The 19,416-nt window shown below is 52.5% G+C and overlaps 1 protein-coding gene across 1 annotated transcript in view; it reads left to right on the top strand.

Moving 5' to 3' along the window:
* Positions 1 to 10,683: 10,683 nt before the first annotated feature.
* The window catches only part of LOC137356820 (thrombospondin type-1 domain-containing protein 4-like), a 134,427-nt gene continuing 125,694 nt past the window's right edge, over positions 10,684 to 19,416 (top strand). Inside the window, exon 1 of the mRNA XM_068022626.1 lies at positions 10,684 to 10,722. Within this exon, the coding sequence (XP_067878727.1) occupies positions 10,709 to 10,722 (14 nt within the window). The 5' untranslated portion in view covers positions 10,684 to 10,708. The remainder of the gene's footprint in view (positions 10,723 to 19,416) is intronic.

Here is a 19,416-nt window from a genome sequence, read left to right as displayed (position 1 = left end):
TGGCAAGTATCCCTTGAGCTTGGGTGTCAGGCCATGGCTCGGTGGGTATCACCCTTGCCTCTGAGTTAGAAGGTTGTGGGTTCAACCCTCATTCCAGAGACTTGAGCACATAATCCAGGCTGATACACCCAGTGCCAACGCTGAGGGAGCGCCGTGTTGTAGGAGGGGCCGTGCCGTGCTGTCGGAGGGGCAGCTCCGAGGGAGCACCGTGCTGTCGGAGGGGACATGAGACATAAAAGATCTCACTGCCACTGTTGGGGAAAGATAAGGGGGAGTTCTCCCCAGTGTCTAGGCTAATGTTTTATATCTCAGCCAACATCACTAACAGTTCATCTGGTGGGAGCTTTCTGTGCACAAAGTGCTTGCCATGTTTCCTAGATTACGACAGTGACTACACTTTAAGCACTTCATTGGCTGTAGCTGCACTTTGGGACATTCTGAGGTCAGAAAAGCGGGGTGTAGGCATGCAAGTCTTTCTTTAATCTTTCTTTCTCCAATCCATTTTAATTTAATTTAAAAACATTTTTTGTTTTCTGTATAAAAACGACCCCTGGAGACGCAGTTCACTTAACACCCAATCACAGGGTATTTTACAAGCTGCTTCCTTTCCATTAATGCTGTGCTTGTATTTTCCACTGGACTTGTCTGGAGTCACTGGGCCTGTGATTTGTTGGGAGCGAGGCAGAGCCCAGTATACACAGTTTTCAGAGAGAAGTATTCCAAGCGTGCATTCCTTGGCAAGACGTTCCTGCCTTTATTGGAATCGGCCTTTGTCTAGAATTGTTTAAATCGGGTTTCATTTTTCATTTGTTGCCCAACACCTGCTGTGTAACTGAACCACATGGATTGGGAAGTTCCATCCCCAGTCCGTGCGGAGATGGCTCGGCTCGGCTCAGCCGGCAGCAATGGTAAGACGGGGTGGTCCTCAGTCGGAGCTAGTCCTCCTGGACTGGAGAGGCGGGGGCGGGTGGGGGGGGGGGGAAACAACTCAGCCAGGCGTTCTGCACTCGTGGTCGCTGCCCCAACAGATGAGCTGGTTCTTGCTGTGTGTGGGATCTTGCTGTGTGCAAATTGGCTGCCATGTTTCCTACATTACAACAGTAATGGCTGCAAGGCACTTTGGGATGGTCCCCCGGTGATGAAAAGCACTGGAGAAGTGCAAGCTTGTTATTTAATTTCATGAGGAACAAGGAGGAGAAATTTATTGCCAATTCTGCCATTGTCCCCAGTGACTGTGGAGAAGTCTGCAGTGCTGGCGTTGTCTCGATGTGCCAGAATCTCGGAGCAGAGACAGGCGATGTGCATAACTCCAGCAGCAGTGACCTGGTTATGTGAATTCTTTGGCAGGCTACGCTGGGGGTTTTTTTTTTAAACACCGTGACCTGAGATTCGCTGTCTGCTTTAGCCCTGCTTTTGGCTGACTTTTTCTGAATGATGTCACCTTCTCTATACTCCTTCCAATGATTTTAAAAGTTGATCTAAACTTCTGCACGCTCGCTCTCTCTCCTTCGCCTCTGCTGACCTCTTTATTCGTCTCTCTCCCTCCTATCTCTCATTATACTCTTCAATTTACTCCAGTACAATGTTTCCATTTGTGGGGGAGACCAGAACTTGGGGACGTAAATATAAGATAGCCACTAATAAATCCAATGGGGAATTCAGGAGAAACATCTTTCACCCAGAGAGTGGTGAGAATGTGGAACTCACTACCACAGGGAGTGGCTGAGGGGGAATCGCAGAGATGCATTTAAGGGGAAGCTGGATAAACACATGAGGGATGAAGGAATAGAAGGTAACATTGATGGGATGAGATGAAGAGAGGATGGGAGGAGGCTCATGTGGAGCAGCAACACTGGCATAGACTGAATGGTCTGTTAGTGTACTGTAAGATGCTCCTTATAAACATAATACTTCCTTACGTGGCTCGGTATCAAATTTTGCTTTATAATGCTCCTGTGAAGCACTTTGGGGCATTTTATTACGTTAAAGGTGCAAGATAAATGTTATAAATTCAATTTAGTTCTCCACCTCTCCTCCATTCTCACTTTTTACCCCCCTTGTTCTCCCTCTCTGACTCCAAGACCCTCACTTTCTCCGCTCACAATAGCATCAACAGCACGAGGCAGTTCTCGTTTTGCTTTTAAAGTTCTTTTTTTTTTTTAATCGGGCCCCTCTCAAACAATAAGCATGCCTTGATGACCTTGAGATTGTTAAATCTATTTTGTGTTTTTCCCCCATTACCCTGCACTTGTTTCCTTTCTCTCCCGGCCCCATCCCCCACAATGGTTAAAGGTATCAGCCTTGCTGGGGGATGCCACTTTAAGACAAGTGCCGATTCTGCATGGGTCAGCCCAGACAGTGCCAGTAGGCAATTTGGCTGTGAAAGGCATCCCAGTCATGGTCCATCCCGCCCTGCACTGACCAGCAGGGGTCACTGGATAATGACCAAGGGAGGAACGAACCCTGGCTGATTTCTTTTTCCTCCAAAGCCCCAGGGATGACCGTGACAAATATTGCACCTTAACAGCTGTCCCATGTTGGAGCGTGCATAGCACAGGTGAGGAGGGCAGAGGAATGGGGCAAACCTGGCTCTAGTGTTTATATAGAATTACATAGGATTAACAGCACAGAAACCAGCCATTCGGCCCAACCGGTCCATACCAGCATTTTCTCTCCACACGAGCCTCCTCCCACCCCCTCTTCCTTTCCCCCTATCAGCGTATCCTTCCATTCCTTTCTCCCTCATGCGTCTATTCAGCTTCCTCTGAAATGCATCTTTGCTGTTCACTTCCCTGTTGTAGCGAGTTCCACGTTCTCACCACTCTCTCGGTGAAGAGGTCTCTCCTGAATTCCCAGTGGCTGCAAATTGATTTGGGATGTCCTGAGGTGAGAGGTGCTGTGTAAATGCAATTTTTTTTTTAATGTACAAGTTTAACATAACTTCTCTGCTCTCCAGCTCTCTGGAATGAACTCCAGTGCTATATTGGCTTTCTTATGACCTTATTAACCTGCGTCGCTGCTGTTAATAATCAGCGTTATTTGAACCTCTAAATCCCTTTGCTCCTCTATCCCATTTAGACTGTTATTTCCAAGGAGTATGTGATCTCCTTGCTCCTCCTACTAAAATGCACCACTTCGCACTTGCCTGTTTCGATACTAATTTGGCCTGTGTTTTGTCCTGTGAATGTTTCCCTTTGTCTGTACCTCCTGTCGCGGGACCGTGACATGAAGTGGGGGGGAAATCGAGGAGAATGGGACTGAAGGGTTGCTAAATTCCTCGCTACCTGGGTTAATGCATCACCCAGGGTCATGCATGCCAGGGAGATTCCAGCTATCGATAAGCCTGCCTGAGCCCTGAGTTAGCAGACCTCAGTCGGGGGGGGTGGGGGGTGCGGGGGAGGTAGTGGAGCTGGTGTCATTAGCCCCAGGTGAGGGAGGGGAAAAATTCAATCACTGCTCCTGATCACTATCTAGTGGGGCCCTCCAGCAGCTAGGCAGTGCATGTGTACACGAATATGGAAAGAAAAAAGACTGACCTCCCTTTCTACAATGCCTTTCACATCCTTGGGATGCCCCAAACTACTTTCTAAAATCTAGTCACTGTTATAGTGTCGGAAACACTGCAGCCAAGTTGTGAACAGTAAGATCCCACAAACAATAGTGTGATAATGACCAAATAATCTGCTTTATTGATGTTGGTTGAGGGATAAATAGTGGCCCCGGATACTGCGAAGAACTCCGCTGCTCTTCAAGATGGTGGCCATGGGATCTGTTATGACAGATGAAGCTTCAAGGTTAGAGTCACAGTTGAAAGACGGCAGCTCCAAGAATGCAGCACTCCCTCAGTACTGGCACTGAGTGTACTGGTCTGGATTTTGTGCTCAAATCTCTGGAGTGAGGCTTGAACCCACGATCGTCTGACTCAGAGGCAAAGAGTGCTTACCCATTAAGCCATGGCAGACAGCTTAACTTAGGATTTTTAACTTAGATAAACGAAATTAGTTCACAGGAAGCATAAATCAGTACATCGGTTGCCTGATTTGTTGAGATTCTGAGGTTATAGTTCAAAGTGCCTCGCAGATTTGTCATCTCGGAGCATTGACTCTCCTTTAACTCAGATTCCATCTGACACGTCAATGTGACTGAGATTAGTGTCAAGTCCCCCTTTCCCCCGCCCCCTCCCCTCCCCTCCCAATCCGATTCCAATTGCAAACATCTGGAGCCAGACACTCTTGACAATGAAATAAATGTTTTTTTTTTCCCTACACACAATCTGTTCCAGTTTTGGCTTGTTTGCTGAATTCCTTTCCCATATCTTGGCTGTGACTTGCAATTTTTTAACCCTGCGATGGCAGTTTGTGTGTTTAATCTCTGCAGCGAGCCCCCTCCCCCCCCAACCCGGGCACCTACAGTGTGCTTGTGAGGGGAGAAGAGGCTGGGTGTAGCATCGCACCCTGCATTTGTGGGCTCTCCTGTGTAGTGGGGGGAGGTGGGAAACGGGTGCTACACAAAACCGTGTCAAAGGTCACATGCCTCTCTTCCCTGTAAACTACAGCTCATCCAAAACTCAGTGCCTCATCTTAACTCGCGCCAAGTCCCATTTATCCATCACCCCCCTGTGCTCGCTGGCTGACATTGGCTCCCAATCCAGCAACCCCTCGATTTTTAAAATTCACAACCTTGTTTTCATATCCCTCTGTGGCCTTCACTCATCCCTATCTCTGTAACCTATAGCCCGAAAAGCCTCACATCTCTGTGTTCCTTCACTTCTGGTCTTGATTTCCATCGTTCCACCATTGGTGGCCGTGCCTTCAGATGTCTGGGGCCCTAAGCTCTGGAATTCCTTCCCTGAACCTCTCCGCCTCTCTCTCCTCCTTTAAGACACTCCTTTAAAACCTGCATCTTTGACCCAGCTTTGAGTCACCTGTCTCCTTATGTAGCTTGGTGTTAAATCTTGCTTGATTACCCTCCCCTGTGAAGCAGCTCGGGATGTTTTACTGTGTTAAGGACAGTATATCAATGCAAGTTATTTCTCCCCCACCCCCCCCCCCCCCCCCCCCTTCACCCATCCCACTCAGGGACAAAACCTGCAAAGGGAAAAGTAAGTAATCGTGCCCCCCCCCCGTCCAATTCTCCATTAATTCCATGAAGAAAATATTCTAGCTTGTATTGGAGAGGAAAATCCCGATGCCGATTTCCTGGTTTAGCCAATCTTTTTAACCAGCAGGTGAGACACTAGAATTGGCTTCAACACTCTCGGGCTGGAAAAATGGTCCAGGGTTGCCTGCGACACCTCTTCCCCACCCTGCTTACCCTGCTGGAGAGTTTGTGTATGTATCTGCACAGGAAAGTGAGGCCCGCCACAGTCTATCAGCCTGGCGACACTGAGGCTAGCACATGGAGAATGGTCACTTGGGGCGAGCTGACGTGGTGCCAGGGTACTGCAAACGGAGAAATAGTGGAGAAGGCAAAACAGAAATTAGAGTGCACCACTCCTTTGCCGGGGAATGATATGTGCTGTTGAAGCAGCTGCTGCTGGAAGGGCTGAGCGATCTGGACTCGTGCCGGGTTCCTGCGAGCCACTGTCTCTATCTTATCGTTAGTTGTTGCTATTTGATGTGGATCCTGTATGGCTGCTGTGTTGCCATATTTGGTCAAGGCATCTTTCCTGAACAAAAAAAAAATGAGTCATCCGCATCAGTATTTTCATCCAGCTCTTGTCAGTCTTGGAATCATAACATCACTGGAGATGCTGTGATCACAGGGCAGATTCCGCACCCCCGCTTTCTCCTAACCTGTTTATCTCTCCTCTTGTCTTGAAAGAAATTCTTGCATTTATACAGCACTTTTCACGACCTCGAGACATGCGAAAGTGTTTTAACGCCAATAAAGAAGTCTTTTGAAGGGTAGTCATTGTCGTAATATAAGGAAACATGGCAGTAAATTTGTGCAAAGCAAGATCCCGCAAAGCAATGACCAGATAACCTGTAACTTTAGCGACGTTGGTTGAGGGATAAATGTCGACCCAAGACACCGGGGAGAACTCCCCTGCTGTTCGAAATCGTGGGCCTGGACACTCTCAGCTGAGAGGGGCAGACAGGATCTCGGTATAACATCTCATCCAAAAAGACAGCACCTCCGACAATGCGGAGCTCCCTCAGTACTGCCCCTCCGACCGTGTGGCACTCCCTCAGTACTGCCCCTCCGACAGTGCATCACTCCCTCAGTACCGATCCTCCGACAGTGCGGCACTCCCTCAGTTCTGACCCTACGACAGTGCGGCGCTCCCTCAGTGCTGCCCCTTCGACAGTGCGGAGCTCCCTCAGTATTGCCCCTCCGACAGTGCGGCACTCACTCAGTGCTGCCCCTCCGACAGTGCGGCACTCGCTCAGTGTGGCACTCCCTCAGTGCTGCCCCTCCGACAGTGCGGCGCTCCCTCAGTGCTGCCCCTCCGACAGTGCGGCGCTCCCTCAGTGCTGCCCCTCCGACAGTGCGGCGCTCCCTCAGTGCTGCCCCTCCGACTGTGCGGCGCTCCCTCAGTGCTGACCCTCCGACTGTGCGGCGCTCCCTCAGTGCTGACCCTCCGACTGTGCGGCGCTCCCTCAGTGCTGCCCCTCCGACTGTGCGGCGCTCCCTCAGTGCTGCCCCTCCGACAGTGCGGCGCTCCCTCAGTGCTGACCCTCCGACTGTGCGGCGCTCCCTCAGTGCTGACCCTCCGACTGTGCGGCGCTCCCTCAGTGCTGACCCTCCGACTGTGCGGCGCTCCCTCAGTGCTGACCCTCCGACTGTGCGGCGCTCCCTCAGTACTGACCCTCCGACTGTGCGGCGCTCCCTCAGTGCTGCCCCTCCGACAGTGCGGCGCTCCCTCAGTGCTGCCCCTCCGACAGTGCGGCGCTCCCTCAGTGCTGACCCTCCGACTGTGCGGCGCTCCCTCAGTGCTGACCCTCCGACTGTGCGGCGCTCCCTCAGTACTGACCCTCCGACTGTGCGGCGCTCCCTCAGTACTGACCCTCCGACTGTGCGGCGCTCCCTCAGTGCTGACCCTCCGACTGTGCGGCGCTCCCTCAGTACTGACCCTCCGACTGTGCGGCGCTCCCTCAGTACACTCACTGGGAGTGTCGGCCTGGATTTGGAGATCCAGTCTCTGGAGTGGGGATTGATCTATGACGTGCTACCCACTGAGCCACATCTGCCACCTCAGCGTTGACGTGCTGCTGTTTTTTTTAATTTATTCATGGGATGTGGGAGTTGCTGGCCAGGCCAGAATTTATTGCCCATCCCTAATTACCCTTGAGAAGGTGGTGGTGAGCTGCAGTCTCTGTGAGGTAGGGACACCCACAGTGCTGTTAGGAAGGGAATTCCAGGATTTTGACCCAGTGATATCGTTCCAAGTCAGGATGGTGTGTGACTTGGAGGGGAACTTGCAGGTGGTGGTGTTTCCATGCATTTGCTGCCCTTGTCCTTCTAGTTGGTAGAGGTCGTGGGTTTGGAAGGTGCTGTCAAACGAGGCATGGTGAGTTGCTGCAGTGCATCTTGTAGATGGTACACACTGCTGCCACTGTGCGTCGGCGATGGAGGGAGTGAATGTTTGTAGACGGGGTGCCAATCAAGCGGGCTGCTTTGTTCTGGATGGTGTCGAGCTTCTTGAGTGTTGTTGGAGCTGCACCCATCCAGGCAAGTGGAGAGTATTCCATCACACTCCTGACTTGTGTCTTGTAGATGGTGGACAGGCTTTGGGGAGTCAGGAGGTGAGTTACTCGCCGCAGGATTCCTAGCCTCTGACCTGCTCTTGTAACCACTGTATTTATGTGGCTACTCCAGTTCAGTTTCTGGTCAATGGTAACCCCTAGGATGTTGATGGTGGGGGATTCAGCGATGGTAATGCCATTGAATGTCAAGGGGAGATGGTTAGATTCTCTCTTGTTGGAGAGTGCACGAGCACCAGGCACACTCTGGTTCTTAATCCATGTGGCCCTGTCTCAGCCGGCTATTTGACCATGTGAAGCCCTATCTTGCCCTCTCCTGGTGTCCACCCAAAGCTCCTCACATAGATCAGTGAGCACAGTAGCAGGTGTGAGCTAGGATACGGCGCAACATATCCCAATAATATCTGCTGACAGTATCCTTTCTGGCTCCCTCTTGAAGGCCTGCAGTCAGGAGGCTCATTAATGGAGAACCGCAACTTGTCCCAGTGCTGTCTCACCAGCTAATTGTTAGTGCCTGGTGAAGTACTGAAGGACCAAGAGATTACCAGATGTGATCAATGCTGAGTTAGCTGCTAGAGGCAAAAAGGATATCACAGTTAGCCTCAGGACCAGGATGGGGAAATGAGCCAGGATTACTGCTCCTAATCACTGTCCATTGACCCCTGGGTTAGAGAGAGGGGGAAATCAACCAGGGTTCCTGATCACTGTTCACTGACCCCTGGGTCAGAGAGAGGGGGAAATCAGCCAGGGTTCCTGCTCCTGATCACTGTCCAGTAACCCCTGGGTTAGAGAGAGGGGGAAATCAACCAGGGTTCCTGATCACTGTTCACTGACCCCTGGGTCAGAGAGAGGGGGAAATCAGCCAGGGTTCCTGATCACTGTTCACTGACCCCTGGGTCAGAGAGAGGGGGAAATCAGCCAGGGTTCCTGCTCCTGATCACTGTCCAGTAACCTCTGGGTTAGAGAGAGGGGGAAATCAGCCAGGGTTCCTGATCACTGTTCACTGACCCCTGGGTCAGAGAGAGGGGGAAATCAGCCAGGGTTCCTGCTCCTGATCACTGTCCAGTAACCTCTGGGTCAGAGAGAGGGGGAAATCAGCCAGGGTTCCTGATCACTGTTCACTGACCCCTGGGTTAGAGAGAGGGGGAAATCAGCCAGGGTTCCTGATCACTGTTCACTGACCCCTGGGTCAGAGAGAGGGGGAAATCAGCCAGGGTTCCTGCTCCTGATCACTGTCCAGTAACCTCTGGGTTAGAGAGAGGGGGAAATCAGCCAGGGTTCCTGATCACTGTTCACTGACCCCTGGGTCAGAGAGAGGGGGAAATCAGCCAGGGTTCCTGCTCCTGATCACTGTCCAGTAACCTCTGGGTCAGAGAGAGGGGGAAATCAGCCAGGGTTCCTGATCACTGTTCACTGACCCCTGGGTCAGAGAGAGGGGGAAATCAGCCAGGGTTCCTGTTCCTGATCTCTGTCCATTGACCCCTGCTGAAAAATTCCTGTTGGCTGATAGGTGATGTTGGGGGGGAGGGGGGTGGCCCTTCCCCTTCCTCTTCGCCACAGCTACATTTAGTTTCTCTGTCATGAATTTTAGTTGAAATTGCATACCTTGATCTGTGTGCATCTCTCATTATGTCTGTCTGTTTGTCTCTCTCATGCACGTGCTCATTCTTTTTCCCCTCTATCTCTTTCCCTGTCTGACTTTCACTGTCTCTAACATTTCGCCATCTCTCACTATCTGTGTCTTGCTTCATGTCGCTCAGTTATTGTTTTCTCACTTTCCCTTTCCTCCTTTCTGTCTCTCTCTCTCTCACACATTCGCTTTTCTCTCTCTATTCTGTTTATCTTTCTGTCTGCCTCATTTACTGTTTCTCTTTTTCTGTCTGACTGTTCTTCCCGATTTATCCCACTTCTGTGTCTCTCTTTCTCTGTCACTCAGTTTTTGCCTCATTATTTCTCTTTCTCTGTTTTTTCTCTTTGTTTTCTGTCTGTCTGAATTTTTTTCTCTCTCTGTCTCCTCTATCTGTGTCTGTGATTTTCTCTGTTACCTCTATCTGTGTCTCTGTCTGTCTGTCTCTCTCCACACACCCCCCCACCCCCCATGTTTATCCTGTATGTGCTTTCTTCTGTTCTCAGTAAGCTGTATAAGGTCAGAGGTCAGTGACCTTTGACCACCAGCTTTAATGCTTTTGGACTTTTATTATACTTTCAAAAGCGAGGAGGCTCACATAACAATAATGGAAAATAGGAGGCTTGTTGGCAGACAGTTTCCTGTTTACTGGACTGAACGAGTTGAATCACAGCCCATTTAATACAGGATTTAACAAATCAAATTGAGTATTAATTTAAATTTATTGCCTCCGCGTCCCCCTCGTTACAGATCCACCAGAAACATCACAAGGCAGTTGATCTTTGAAAACACACGTGAAAAACGTTGGTTCCGCTTAAAATGTCTTCAACAAACTTAGATTTTATGTCGCATTTTCAAAGTAGTAAAAGATCCCAAGGCTTTTCACCAGAGTTTCAGCAAACAAAATTTGACCCCGAGCCACTTAAGGAGATATTAGGACAGCTGACCAAAAGCTTGGTGAAAGAGGTCGGTTTTAATGAGTGTTTTAAAGGAGGAGAGAGAGAGAGAGGCGGAGAGGTTTAGGGAGGGAATTCCAGAGCTTAGGGCCCAGGCAGCTGAAGGCACGGTCGCCAATGGTGGAGCGATGGGAATCGGGGAATGCTCAAGAGGACAGAGGCGTGCAGAGATCTCGGAGGGGTTGTGGGGATAGAGGAGGTTACAGAGTTGCAGGAGGGGGCATGGAGGTGTTTGAGAACAAGTGTGAGGATATTAGGATCCAGACGTTTAATTCTCTCAGTAGTTTGATTTATTTATTTAACCCTCTGCTGAATGCACTGACTGGGGTTTGATTCCGCAGGTTGCTCCCTTCACTACTCCTGATTGGCTCTCCTTGTGCATGAGTCCTGTTGTCAAGCTTATCAAGCTGTTCAACTGCATGGGGCATCACAGGTAAGTCCAATCTTCTCACATACACTCACTGACCACACGTGGCCACAGATAGCAACTGGCAGCAGAAAGATTGTCTGATTTTCAACCTCCCAAACCCCGCTCCCAAATACCTACGCAAAGAGGCTGCATTTCTATCGCACCTTATGTGACCTCAGGCAGTCCCAAAGCACTTCACAGCCAATGAAGCACTTCTTTTGAAATGTAGTCACTGTTGTAATGTAGGAAACACGGCTGCTAATTTGCGCACAACAAGCTCCCACAAATCGCAATGTGATAATGAGCAGATAATCTGCTTTAAGTGATGTTGGTTTGGGGCACATATTGGTGAGGACACCGGGGAAAACTTCCCTGATCTAATTCAAAATAGTGCATTTAGATTTAGTGCATAGATTGTTTACATCCACCTGAAAGGGCAGACAGGGCCTTGGTTTAATGTCTGAGCCCAAAAGACGGCACCTCTGACAGTGCGGCACTCCCTCAATTGCTGGAACTCGGAGTGTCAGCCTGAATTATGAGCTGGAGTGTCTGGAGTGGAACCTGAAACTAGGAACTCTGACACAGTGGCAAGAGAGAGATACCCACTGAGTCACGGATGATGTCCACACACTGCATGTGCTCGCTGAGGTAGCCCAGGGACACTGCAGTGCCCACTTCTGCCATATTAAATTGTTCCTCTGATTGTTTACAGGACATTGAATATTGGCAGGTCTGTGCAGTTTGGGAAATGCATCCACCCACTGAGACATGGCACAAAACAGGGCAGTTCCTGGCAAGCTGGCACAAACTCCATCCCCGCAAGCCAGGATTGTGTCCCCTGGCTTCTTTGCATCCAGCTTTGAGCCACTCACCTGTTTCCTGTGCAGTTCCATCCCTTCCTGCATTCCCTTGTCAGGCTTCCTTTCTGCACAGTATAAAATATTTCGAATAGTTCCTGAGCTTTTATGTCTTGGATTTTATGAGCAATGGAAACTCTGGGACATTAACAACTTTTGGAAGAGAGCTGTGAGTTATTTTCCAATTCCTGCTTGCCCTCACGAGATGCTGACATTTACTGGGGTACAGTTCTGTGGACATCAAGTTGCCACCAGCACACTCTATCATGTTACTGGGCCTGGTTTTAGCACCCGGGATCGGCCAATAGAACAGATCTGGGCCCTTCCACTTCTCTCCAACCCCCTTCAGAAAGTGGCAGAGATTCAAATCCATCCTTCCCATTAGATTTTTAGGAATTTTGTACTTATTCAGAATCAGGCATATCCGGGGCTGGTACAGCATGGGAATGATAGAGTAAAGCTCCCTCTAGACTGTCCCCATCAAACACTCCCAGGACAGGTACAGCACGGGGGTTAGATCCAGAGTAAAGCTCCCTCTACACTGTCCCCATCAATCACTCCCAGGACAGGTACAGCACAGGGTTAGATAAAAAAAAAAGGGGGTTAGATACAGAGTAAAGCTCTCTGTACACTGTCCCATCAAACACTCCCAGGACAGGTACAGCACGGGGTTAGATACAGAGTAAAGCTCCCTCTACACTGTCCCCATCAAACACTGCCAGGACAGGTACAGCACGGAGGTTAGATAGAGTAAAGCTCCCTCTACACTGTCCCCTTCAAACACTCCCAGGACAGGTACAGCACGGGGGTTAGATACAGAGTAAAGCTCCCTCTACACTGTCCCCATCAAACACTCCCAGGACAGGTACAGCACTGGGATTGGCTCGGGAAAAAAAAGAAAAAAAAACGGGGTTAGATACAGAGTAAAGCCCCTTCTACACTGTCCCCATCAAACACTCCCAGTGCAGGTACAGCACAGGGCTGGCTGCTGCCTAATTGGGACTACTGACTGCTGGGTGCACAACGAGTCTCAGCTGATTGTGGACCGAGAGTTGGAGGCTGTGTGACTGCTGCAAGAGGAAGACTGAGAATTTAAGGAGGGTTTTTCCATCTATCCCTGAATACAAAAGAGGAAAACAGGAGGCCAGAAGAACTGACAGCTCTTGTGAATTTGGCTTTTTGAAGCCCTTTCATTGATTGTTGTGGGAAGGGGGAAAGAAGAGACCTGAACACCTTGGGTGGGGCTGTTTTGGTTCATGAGGGAGCTCCTGTGTTTAACAGTATTGAATAAGTGATCCCTCTCCACCCCAAGGACCTAGCCTGGGATAGCTGGAGCTGCCCAGGTGAAGAGACTTCTCTTTACTGTTTTCCCTCAACACCAGAAGCAGAGTGTGCCTGGGCAGCTTACAGCTGTCCCCAGTGTAGACATCGTCCCCCCCCCGCTCTCCCCCACCACCAACTGGAAGACCAGCGAAAGAACTGCCTTGAAATAAGATCGACAAAGACACTGATTCCTCCTGACCTTCCTCTCCTTCAGCCCCTCACCCCTGTGATAACACCCCAGCAAAGTATTTGTGGGACAATGTTATTTTTTTTCTCTCTCTCAAACTCTTTTATTCAATGGTGGGTGTGACTCTTCTAACCCATGGCGTCACATACCTGTCCGGTGGCGGGGCCTTCCTATGCTGCAGCTGCCGCAGCCACCCCTGTATCCCCTCTGCCATTGTCGCAGCCTCAAAGATGTACTGTAAGGCAGTGTTTTTCCTGAAGACCGAGTGGATGGCTGCCCTGGCCCTGAGCAGGGGGCTCACTGTGGGTGGGGCATTCCTGTCAGTGGACCCTTTGGAGGCCATTGCACAGCATGTGATTCTGTTGAACGTCCAGCCCTTTATTTCCGATAGGCTCCTCCTCCCCCACCTGCACCATCTGGGGGAGGTGAGGTCGGTTATCACCCCAGTCCCGCTCGGGAGAACAGCCTCCGACATGTCTACCCCCACTGCCGCCAGCTATTCATGCAACTGGCGCGGGAGGAGATCACAGCCATTTTTCTGTTCAGCTCCAGGGACGGCCTACCGTGTCTTCTGGACCTCTGACGGGGCGCGGTGCCATGCCTGCAAGGGGGTGGGGCATATTCGAAAGAACTGCCCCAACCTCCCGGCCGCCAACTCCAACTCGGCGGCCCAGGGTGGCATTGCTGCACCTCCTCCCACTACCCCCTTCACCTCAACAGACACCGCTCGGTTGGTTCCAGATGCTGTGGTTTTCACGGCCTCCGGCGGGGAGGGCGGGGTGCATGTCCGAGTGGAAGGAAGGCGCGGAGGAAAAAGAAACACCAAGAGGCGCGTCCCCTGGATATTGTGGTACAACCCGAGCAAAAGCAACTGAGCAAAAGGAGGCAGAGGCCTCTGATGACATGGAGGTGTCTCAGCCTCCATGCCCTGGTGGGTAAAAGGGGAGACAGTACCCCTCCACGGATGTAACACAGGGCCCTGAGGTGCAGGGCCCATCTGTTGGAGGGGAGCTGTCTCCTGATTTGGGTCCCCAGGTTCCCCCTGCCACTACCACCATCAAGGCCTGTAAGGCCTGGGCCAGAGCTCCCTACCCCTCAGGATAGAGGGGATGGGGAGACCCCTGTACATGTAGCCCCTCCTGGGCGAACAAGTGGAGCGCTGCTTGTGGTGGGGAAGTCTGGGGACACTCCTGAAGGAGCCTCCCATTTTACCACTGGGTAGGGTGCCCTGAGTGGAGGGGAGGGCGTGGCCCCAAGCGTCGGCCCTCCCAGCCAAAATCCACTCCCGACCAGGATGTACCCAACCCAGTTATGGGTGAAAATGCTGCACCGTCTGCTGGGTCTGTGGGCGCTGGCGGGGCAGGAGCTGGCCTACTCTCTCTGCCTCTGGTCTTGGCTCTGGCTGGGTTCCCGGAGTCGGGAGCTTCCATCTCCCCTGGGCCGCTCATTGGCAAGGGGGGGGTCCTGAACTGCTGCCGCCCATAGGCTCCAGTTCCACAAGAGAACCCAGAGAGGACTCCTCCGCCATTGATCCTGGGGGTGGGATTGTGACAGAGGTGGGACCGGCTGGTGCAGCTGGGATGCCCACCCTACGCTGTGTGGTGGGTGTGTTGGCTGCTGGCGGTGACAACCTGGAGAAGGATGGGGACCCAATATGGGGCGTGGTGCATGACCTTGAATCCATCGCCAGTGAGGCGGTGAACTCGCTCTTGCCTCCCACCGAGTCTCCTCTCATCCCCAAGACGGAGCTCTGGGACTTCCTCTCGGCATGCAGAGGTTGCCGCAGTAAAGTTCAGCTGATGGTCGAATCTGGCGACGATCACCCAGTCCGTCCGTGCCACCCTCGAGAGCCGGGAAGGGGCGCGGGCGTCAAACTGGTTGAGAGGCGCCAATTTGAAGTGTTCCTCAATGGGTTGCTGGGGGACTGGAAGACCAGGTGCACTTCCGCTCCCTCCTCACAGTGAGGTGTTGGTGACGGTTTCTAAGTACTTTTGACATGAAGATAATCATAGCCAGCCTCGTCATCAACGGCAGCAATCTCTCAGTCCTCAGGGAAGGGAGATATGCAGTGAGCTTTCTGCAGGGAACCCACACCGTTCCGGGAGACAAAGCCACCTGGCTCCTGGAGTGGCAGGTTGGGGTCTACATGAGTCACCTCACCTCTATTTCCAGGGGGCTCCTATCTTGTTGGCCTCGACTTTTCAGCCGGAGATCTTGGTCACGGAGCTTGTGCTGGGCCGCTTGCTCCACCTCGCCGTTCACCTGGGTAGCGTTGCAAGCGCCCTTCTTTGAAGAAGTGTCCGCTCTCTTGAGCTCCATCGATAGCGGCAAGTGCATCAACCTCGGGGGAATTTTAATTGTACCCTCGAGGTGGGGGATCGCTCCGGTCCCCAGCGCGGCCAAGCGTCGGTGGAGAAGTTGAGGGGACTGATCAGCTCCCTTAACTTGGTGGACGTCTGGCGGAATCTCCAACCCGACTCACATCCGCGTCTTATGTCAGCAGTACGCGAAGGGGTCGACCAAGAGGCAGGAAGCCGAGATCGGGTGCCGAGAGAGGGAGGTGCTTGACTTGGAGTCCCACCTCAGTCATGCCGTCGCGGAACCAGCCCTGTGGCAGGTGTACAAAGAGAATAAGGGCGCGCTGAGGGATCTGCAGCTCATAGGGTCCTGAGGCGCGTACGTGTGGCCAAGGATCCAGATCCTGGAAGATTTGGACCGCGCCTCACCCTTCTTCTACTCCCTGGAAAAATGAAGGGGGGTCCGTAAGCAGCTCAGGATCCTCCATCACAGATCCAGAAGGAATGGGCCTCCTGGTCCATACCTATTACAGTGAGCAGAGTTTTCTCTGGATCTGTCCAGTGAGGACGAGCGCAGAGTTTTGTGGGAACACCTGCGAAGGTCAGCTCGGAGGGCGCCAAAGGATTGGAGGCTCCACTCACGTTGGCAGAGCTGAGCGGCGCCCTCCTACAGCTCTCGAGGGGCAAAACCCTGTGGCTGGACGGGCTGACCGAGGAGTTCCTCAAGGTGTTCTGGGACATCCTGGGGGAAAGCCTGGCAACCGGGGAGATTCCTCACTCATGGCACAGGGCAGTAATCGTCCTGCTGCCGAAGAGGGGCGATCTCCGCTTGCTTAAGAACTGGCGTCCGGTCTCCCTCCTCAGCACGGATTATAAGATCTTTGCCCGGGTTATGTCTACCCGCCTGGGCTCCGTGCTGGCCCACATGATCCACCCCGACCAGTCCTACACGGTCCCGGGCCGGTCCATCCAGGACAACATCCACCTGGTCCGGGACCTGATCCATCTTTCCCAGAGGACTGGTCAGTCGGTCGCCTTTCTCTCCCTCGATCAGGAGAAGGCATTAGACAGTGTGGATCACGAATACCTTTTCGGGACTCTGCGTGTATTCGGACTCGGGCCACATTTTGTGGCCCAGGTATGACTTTTATACGCCGCTGCAGAGTGTCTGGTTAAATTTAACGGGTCCTTGACGGCGCCCCTTCTCTTTGGGAGAGGAGTGCGTCAGGGGTGCCCCATGTCCAGCCAATTATACACCGTCTGCGTGGAGCCGTTCCTGTGCCTGCTTCGCAGGAGGTTGACGGGATTGGCTCTGTGCGAGCCGGCCATGCGGGTCGTCCTCTCGGCTTACGCCAATGATGTGCTCCTCGCAATCACAGATCCCGTTGATTTGTGGAGGATGCGCGACTGCAAGCAGATCTTTTCTGCCGCGTCCTCCGCAAGGATCAGTTGGGAGAAATGTTCCGGACTCCTGGTGAGTCAGTGGCGGGTGGACTCCCTGCCGGAGGAGATGACACCTTTTGCGTGGAGCACCATGCACCTCCTCTATCTGGGAGTCCACCTTAGCCCCGCTGAGGAAGCCTGGCCGGCAAACTGGCAGGAGTTGGAGGCGAAAGTCACCGCTCGGCTGGGGCGCTGGACAGGACTGCTCCGAGTGCTTTCCTACAGGGGCCGAGCGTTGGTCATAATCCAACTGGTGGCCTCCATGTTGTGGTACCGGTTGCTCACTTTGGCCCCGCCCCCTGTATTTGCCACCAAGATCCAGAAGAAACTCGTCGATTTCTACTGGGGCAAGAGGAAACATTGGGTCTCTGCCACAGTCCTGAGTCTCCCGATCGAGGAGGGCGGTCAGTCGCTGGTGTGCGTCCGCACCCAGGCTGCGACTCTCCGCCTTCGGACTGTGCAGAGCTACCTGTACGTCGAGTGTCCTCCCAGATGGTGTGCGCTGGCGACGTATTTTTTCCGCCAGGGGCACTGCCTTCAAGACGACACGCAGCTCCCGGTGGAGAATGTTAGCTGCGCCTCTCTGAGGGAGTTGCCTGTCTTTTACCGGGATCTGTTCCGAGTCTGAAACATGGTCGCCTCCAGTCAGGGCCCTCCCCCACCGGCGGTTGAGCGCGCCTCGGCTGTTCGGGCGGCCGGCTCTGGGGAAGGACTGACAGGCAGCGGAGTAGCCGAAGCCCCCAGGGCACCCCTCACTTTGGGTGGCGAGGGGGCTCGGGAATGCAGAGCCACGCAACGTGAGCTGCCTCTTGGAAATGCCCTCCGTGCCATTCCACACAGCGCGGAGGGGTTTCCTGTACGGACTGATCCCGCACACTCTCCACTTCTTTGCCCTCCTCTGCCGTCCGGACACGCCGTGGTGATCCGTATTGCCATCTGGTGGCAAGGGGAGGTGTCTCTACGCGGGAGTCTTCCCCCTTTACTTGGGGTGGAGGGTGCTGCACAGGGCAGTCCCGTGCAACAGACATTTACGGACTTTCAGGCCGCCTGTAATTTCTGCGACCTGGACGAGTCCTTGTTCCATGTATATGTGGAGTGTGTGAGGTTGCAGCCCCTCTTTGAGTCTCTAAAGGGGCTGCTCCTCAAGTTTTGGCTGCACTTCAGCCCCAGGCTCCTGATCTTTGGGCACCCGGTGCGGAGGGGCGTGGGCCGGGAGGAGGACCTCCTCGTCTGTCTGCTCCTGGGCCTGGCCAAGGTGGCAATTCACAGGTCCAGGCTGCGGGCCGTCGGGGGTGGGGGGGGGGTGTGCGGAGGGTACGTCTGCTCTGATTGCCTGCCCTCTTCCTGCTGCGTTTGCGCCTGGGTGTCCCTGGAGAAGGAGCATGTGGTGTCTGTCGGCACGCTTGAGGCCTTCCGCGACCAGTGGGCACCGCAGGGACTGGAGTGCATCGTTGACACCGAGAATGGCATGTTAATTTGAGTTTTGTTTTATTTCTGTTTTAATAATGTTATTAATAAAGGCCCCCTCGACATAAAATACATTTTTAAAAAACAGGGTTCGATACAGAGTAAAGCTCCATCTTCCCATGTGTTTCCATTTCTCTCCATCTGTCGAGTGCCTGTCGGCGTGAGAGTGCCAATTTTGATATCTGATTGGAGCTGCATTATTTATGATCGGCTCGAGCCTGATTGCACTGCAGATACTGGTTGTCGAGACTCCTCCCCACTGTCGGGAACAGCCAGTTTGAGATGGTGGTCATCGGGTGCATAACTCATTCACTGCCTTTGGGAGGCAAGGGAAGTAAAATAAAATCCCTGGATATTTCTATCCTGGTGCCCCATCAATCTGATGCTGATTAATTTCGCTGTAATTACAGAATGTTCCAACATTCGCAATAAATTAGGAAATAAAGTCAGACTGTCCCAGTTGAAATTCCTGTCCAATCATCCAGCAATCGGGCGTAGATTCATGACTGACTGTGCAATTACCTGTTATTAATTCTAATTATAGGTTCCCTTCGATGCAATCTCGTGCCAAGGCTAATATTTTCTCTTGTGAAACTTGTTTTTTCTTTAAGAAGGTTCCTTTCATACTCCCCTCCTTTTCACTTCCCATGCTATCTGTTTACAGATAGAGAGAAAGATTGGAGGGTGGAGGACAGGAGGAAAGCCCATCGAGCCCGCCTTCCCTCCCAGCCCGACCGAGCAGGCCATAAATCCCACGCGCCGCTACCCGACCCCCAACCTCCTGGGAGAGGGAAAAGTCAGCCGTCAATTTGGGCCGTCGTGCCGATTTCCTGTACGCTCCTCACGTTTGCTATCTACGAGCAAGTTACCCTTTGCACCTGGAGTACATTTCTGTAGCGCTTGCAATTTGCTGCTTCTTCTCCCCCATCCCCCAGTTGGAGTACGGATTCCACATGGGCCACTGACCCCCACCCCCTCTCCACCTTGCTCTCAGTTATCGCAACCGTTCAAAGGGCCAGGCCATGGCTCGGTGAGTAGCCTCTTTAGTCAGAAACTCGTGAGTTAAATTCACACTCCGCAGACTGGAGCAGAAAAATCCCAGTGCAGTAGTGAGGAGTGTCGGAGGGACAGCATCGAGGGAGCG

This window comes from Heterodontus francisci, chromosome 46 (assembly GCF_036365525.1).
Source record: "Heterodontus francisci isolate sHetFra1 chromosome 46, sHetFra1.hap1, whole genome shotgun sequence".
Taxonomy (NCBI): Eukaryota; Metazoa; Chordata; class Chondrichthyes; order Heterodontiformes; family Heterodontidae; genus Heterodontus; species Heterodontus francisci.
The sequence above is the reverse complement of the archived record's forward strand: the minus strand, read 5'-3'. Positions and strand labels throughout refer to the sequence as shown.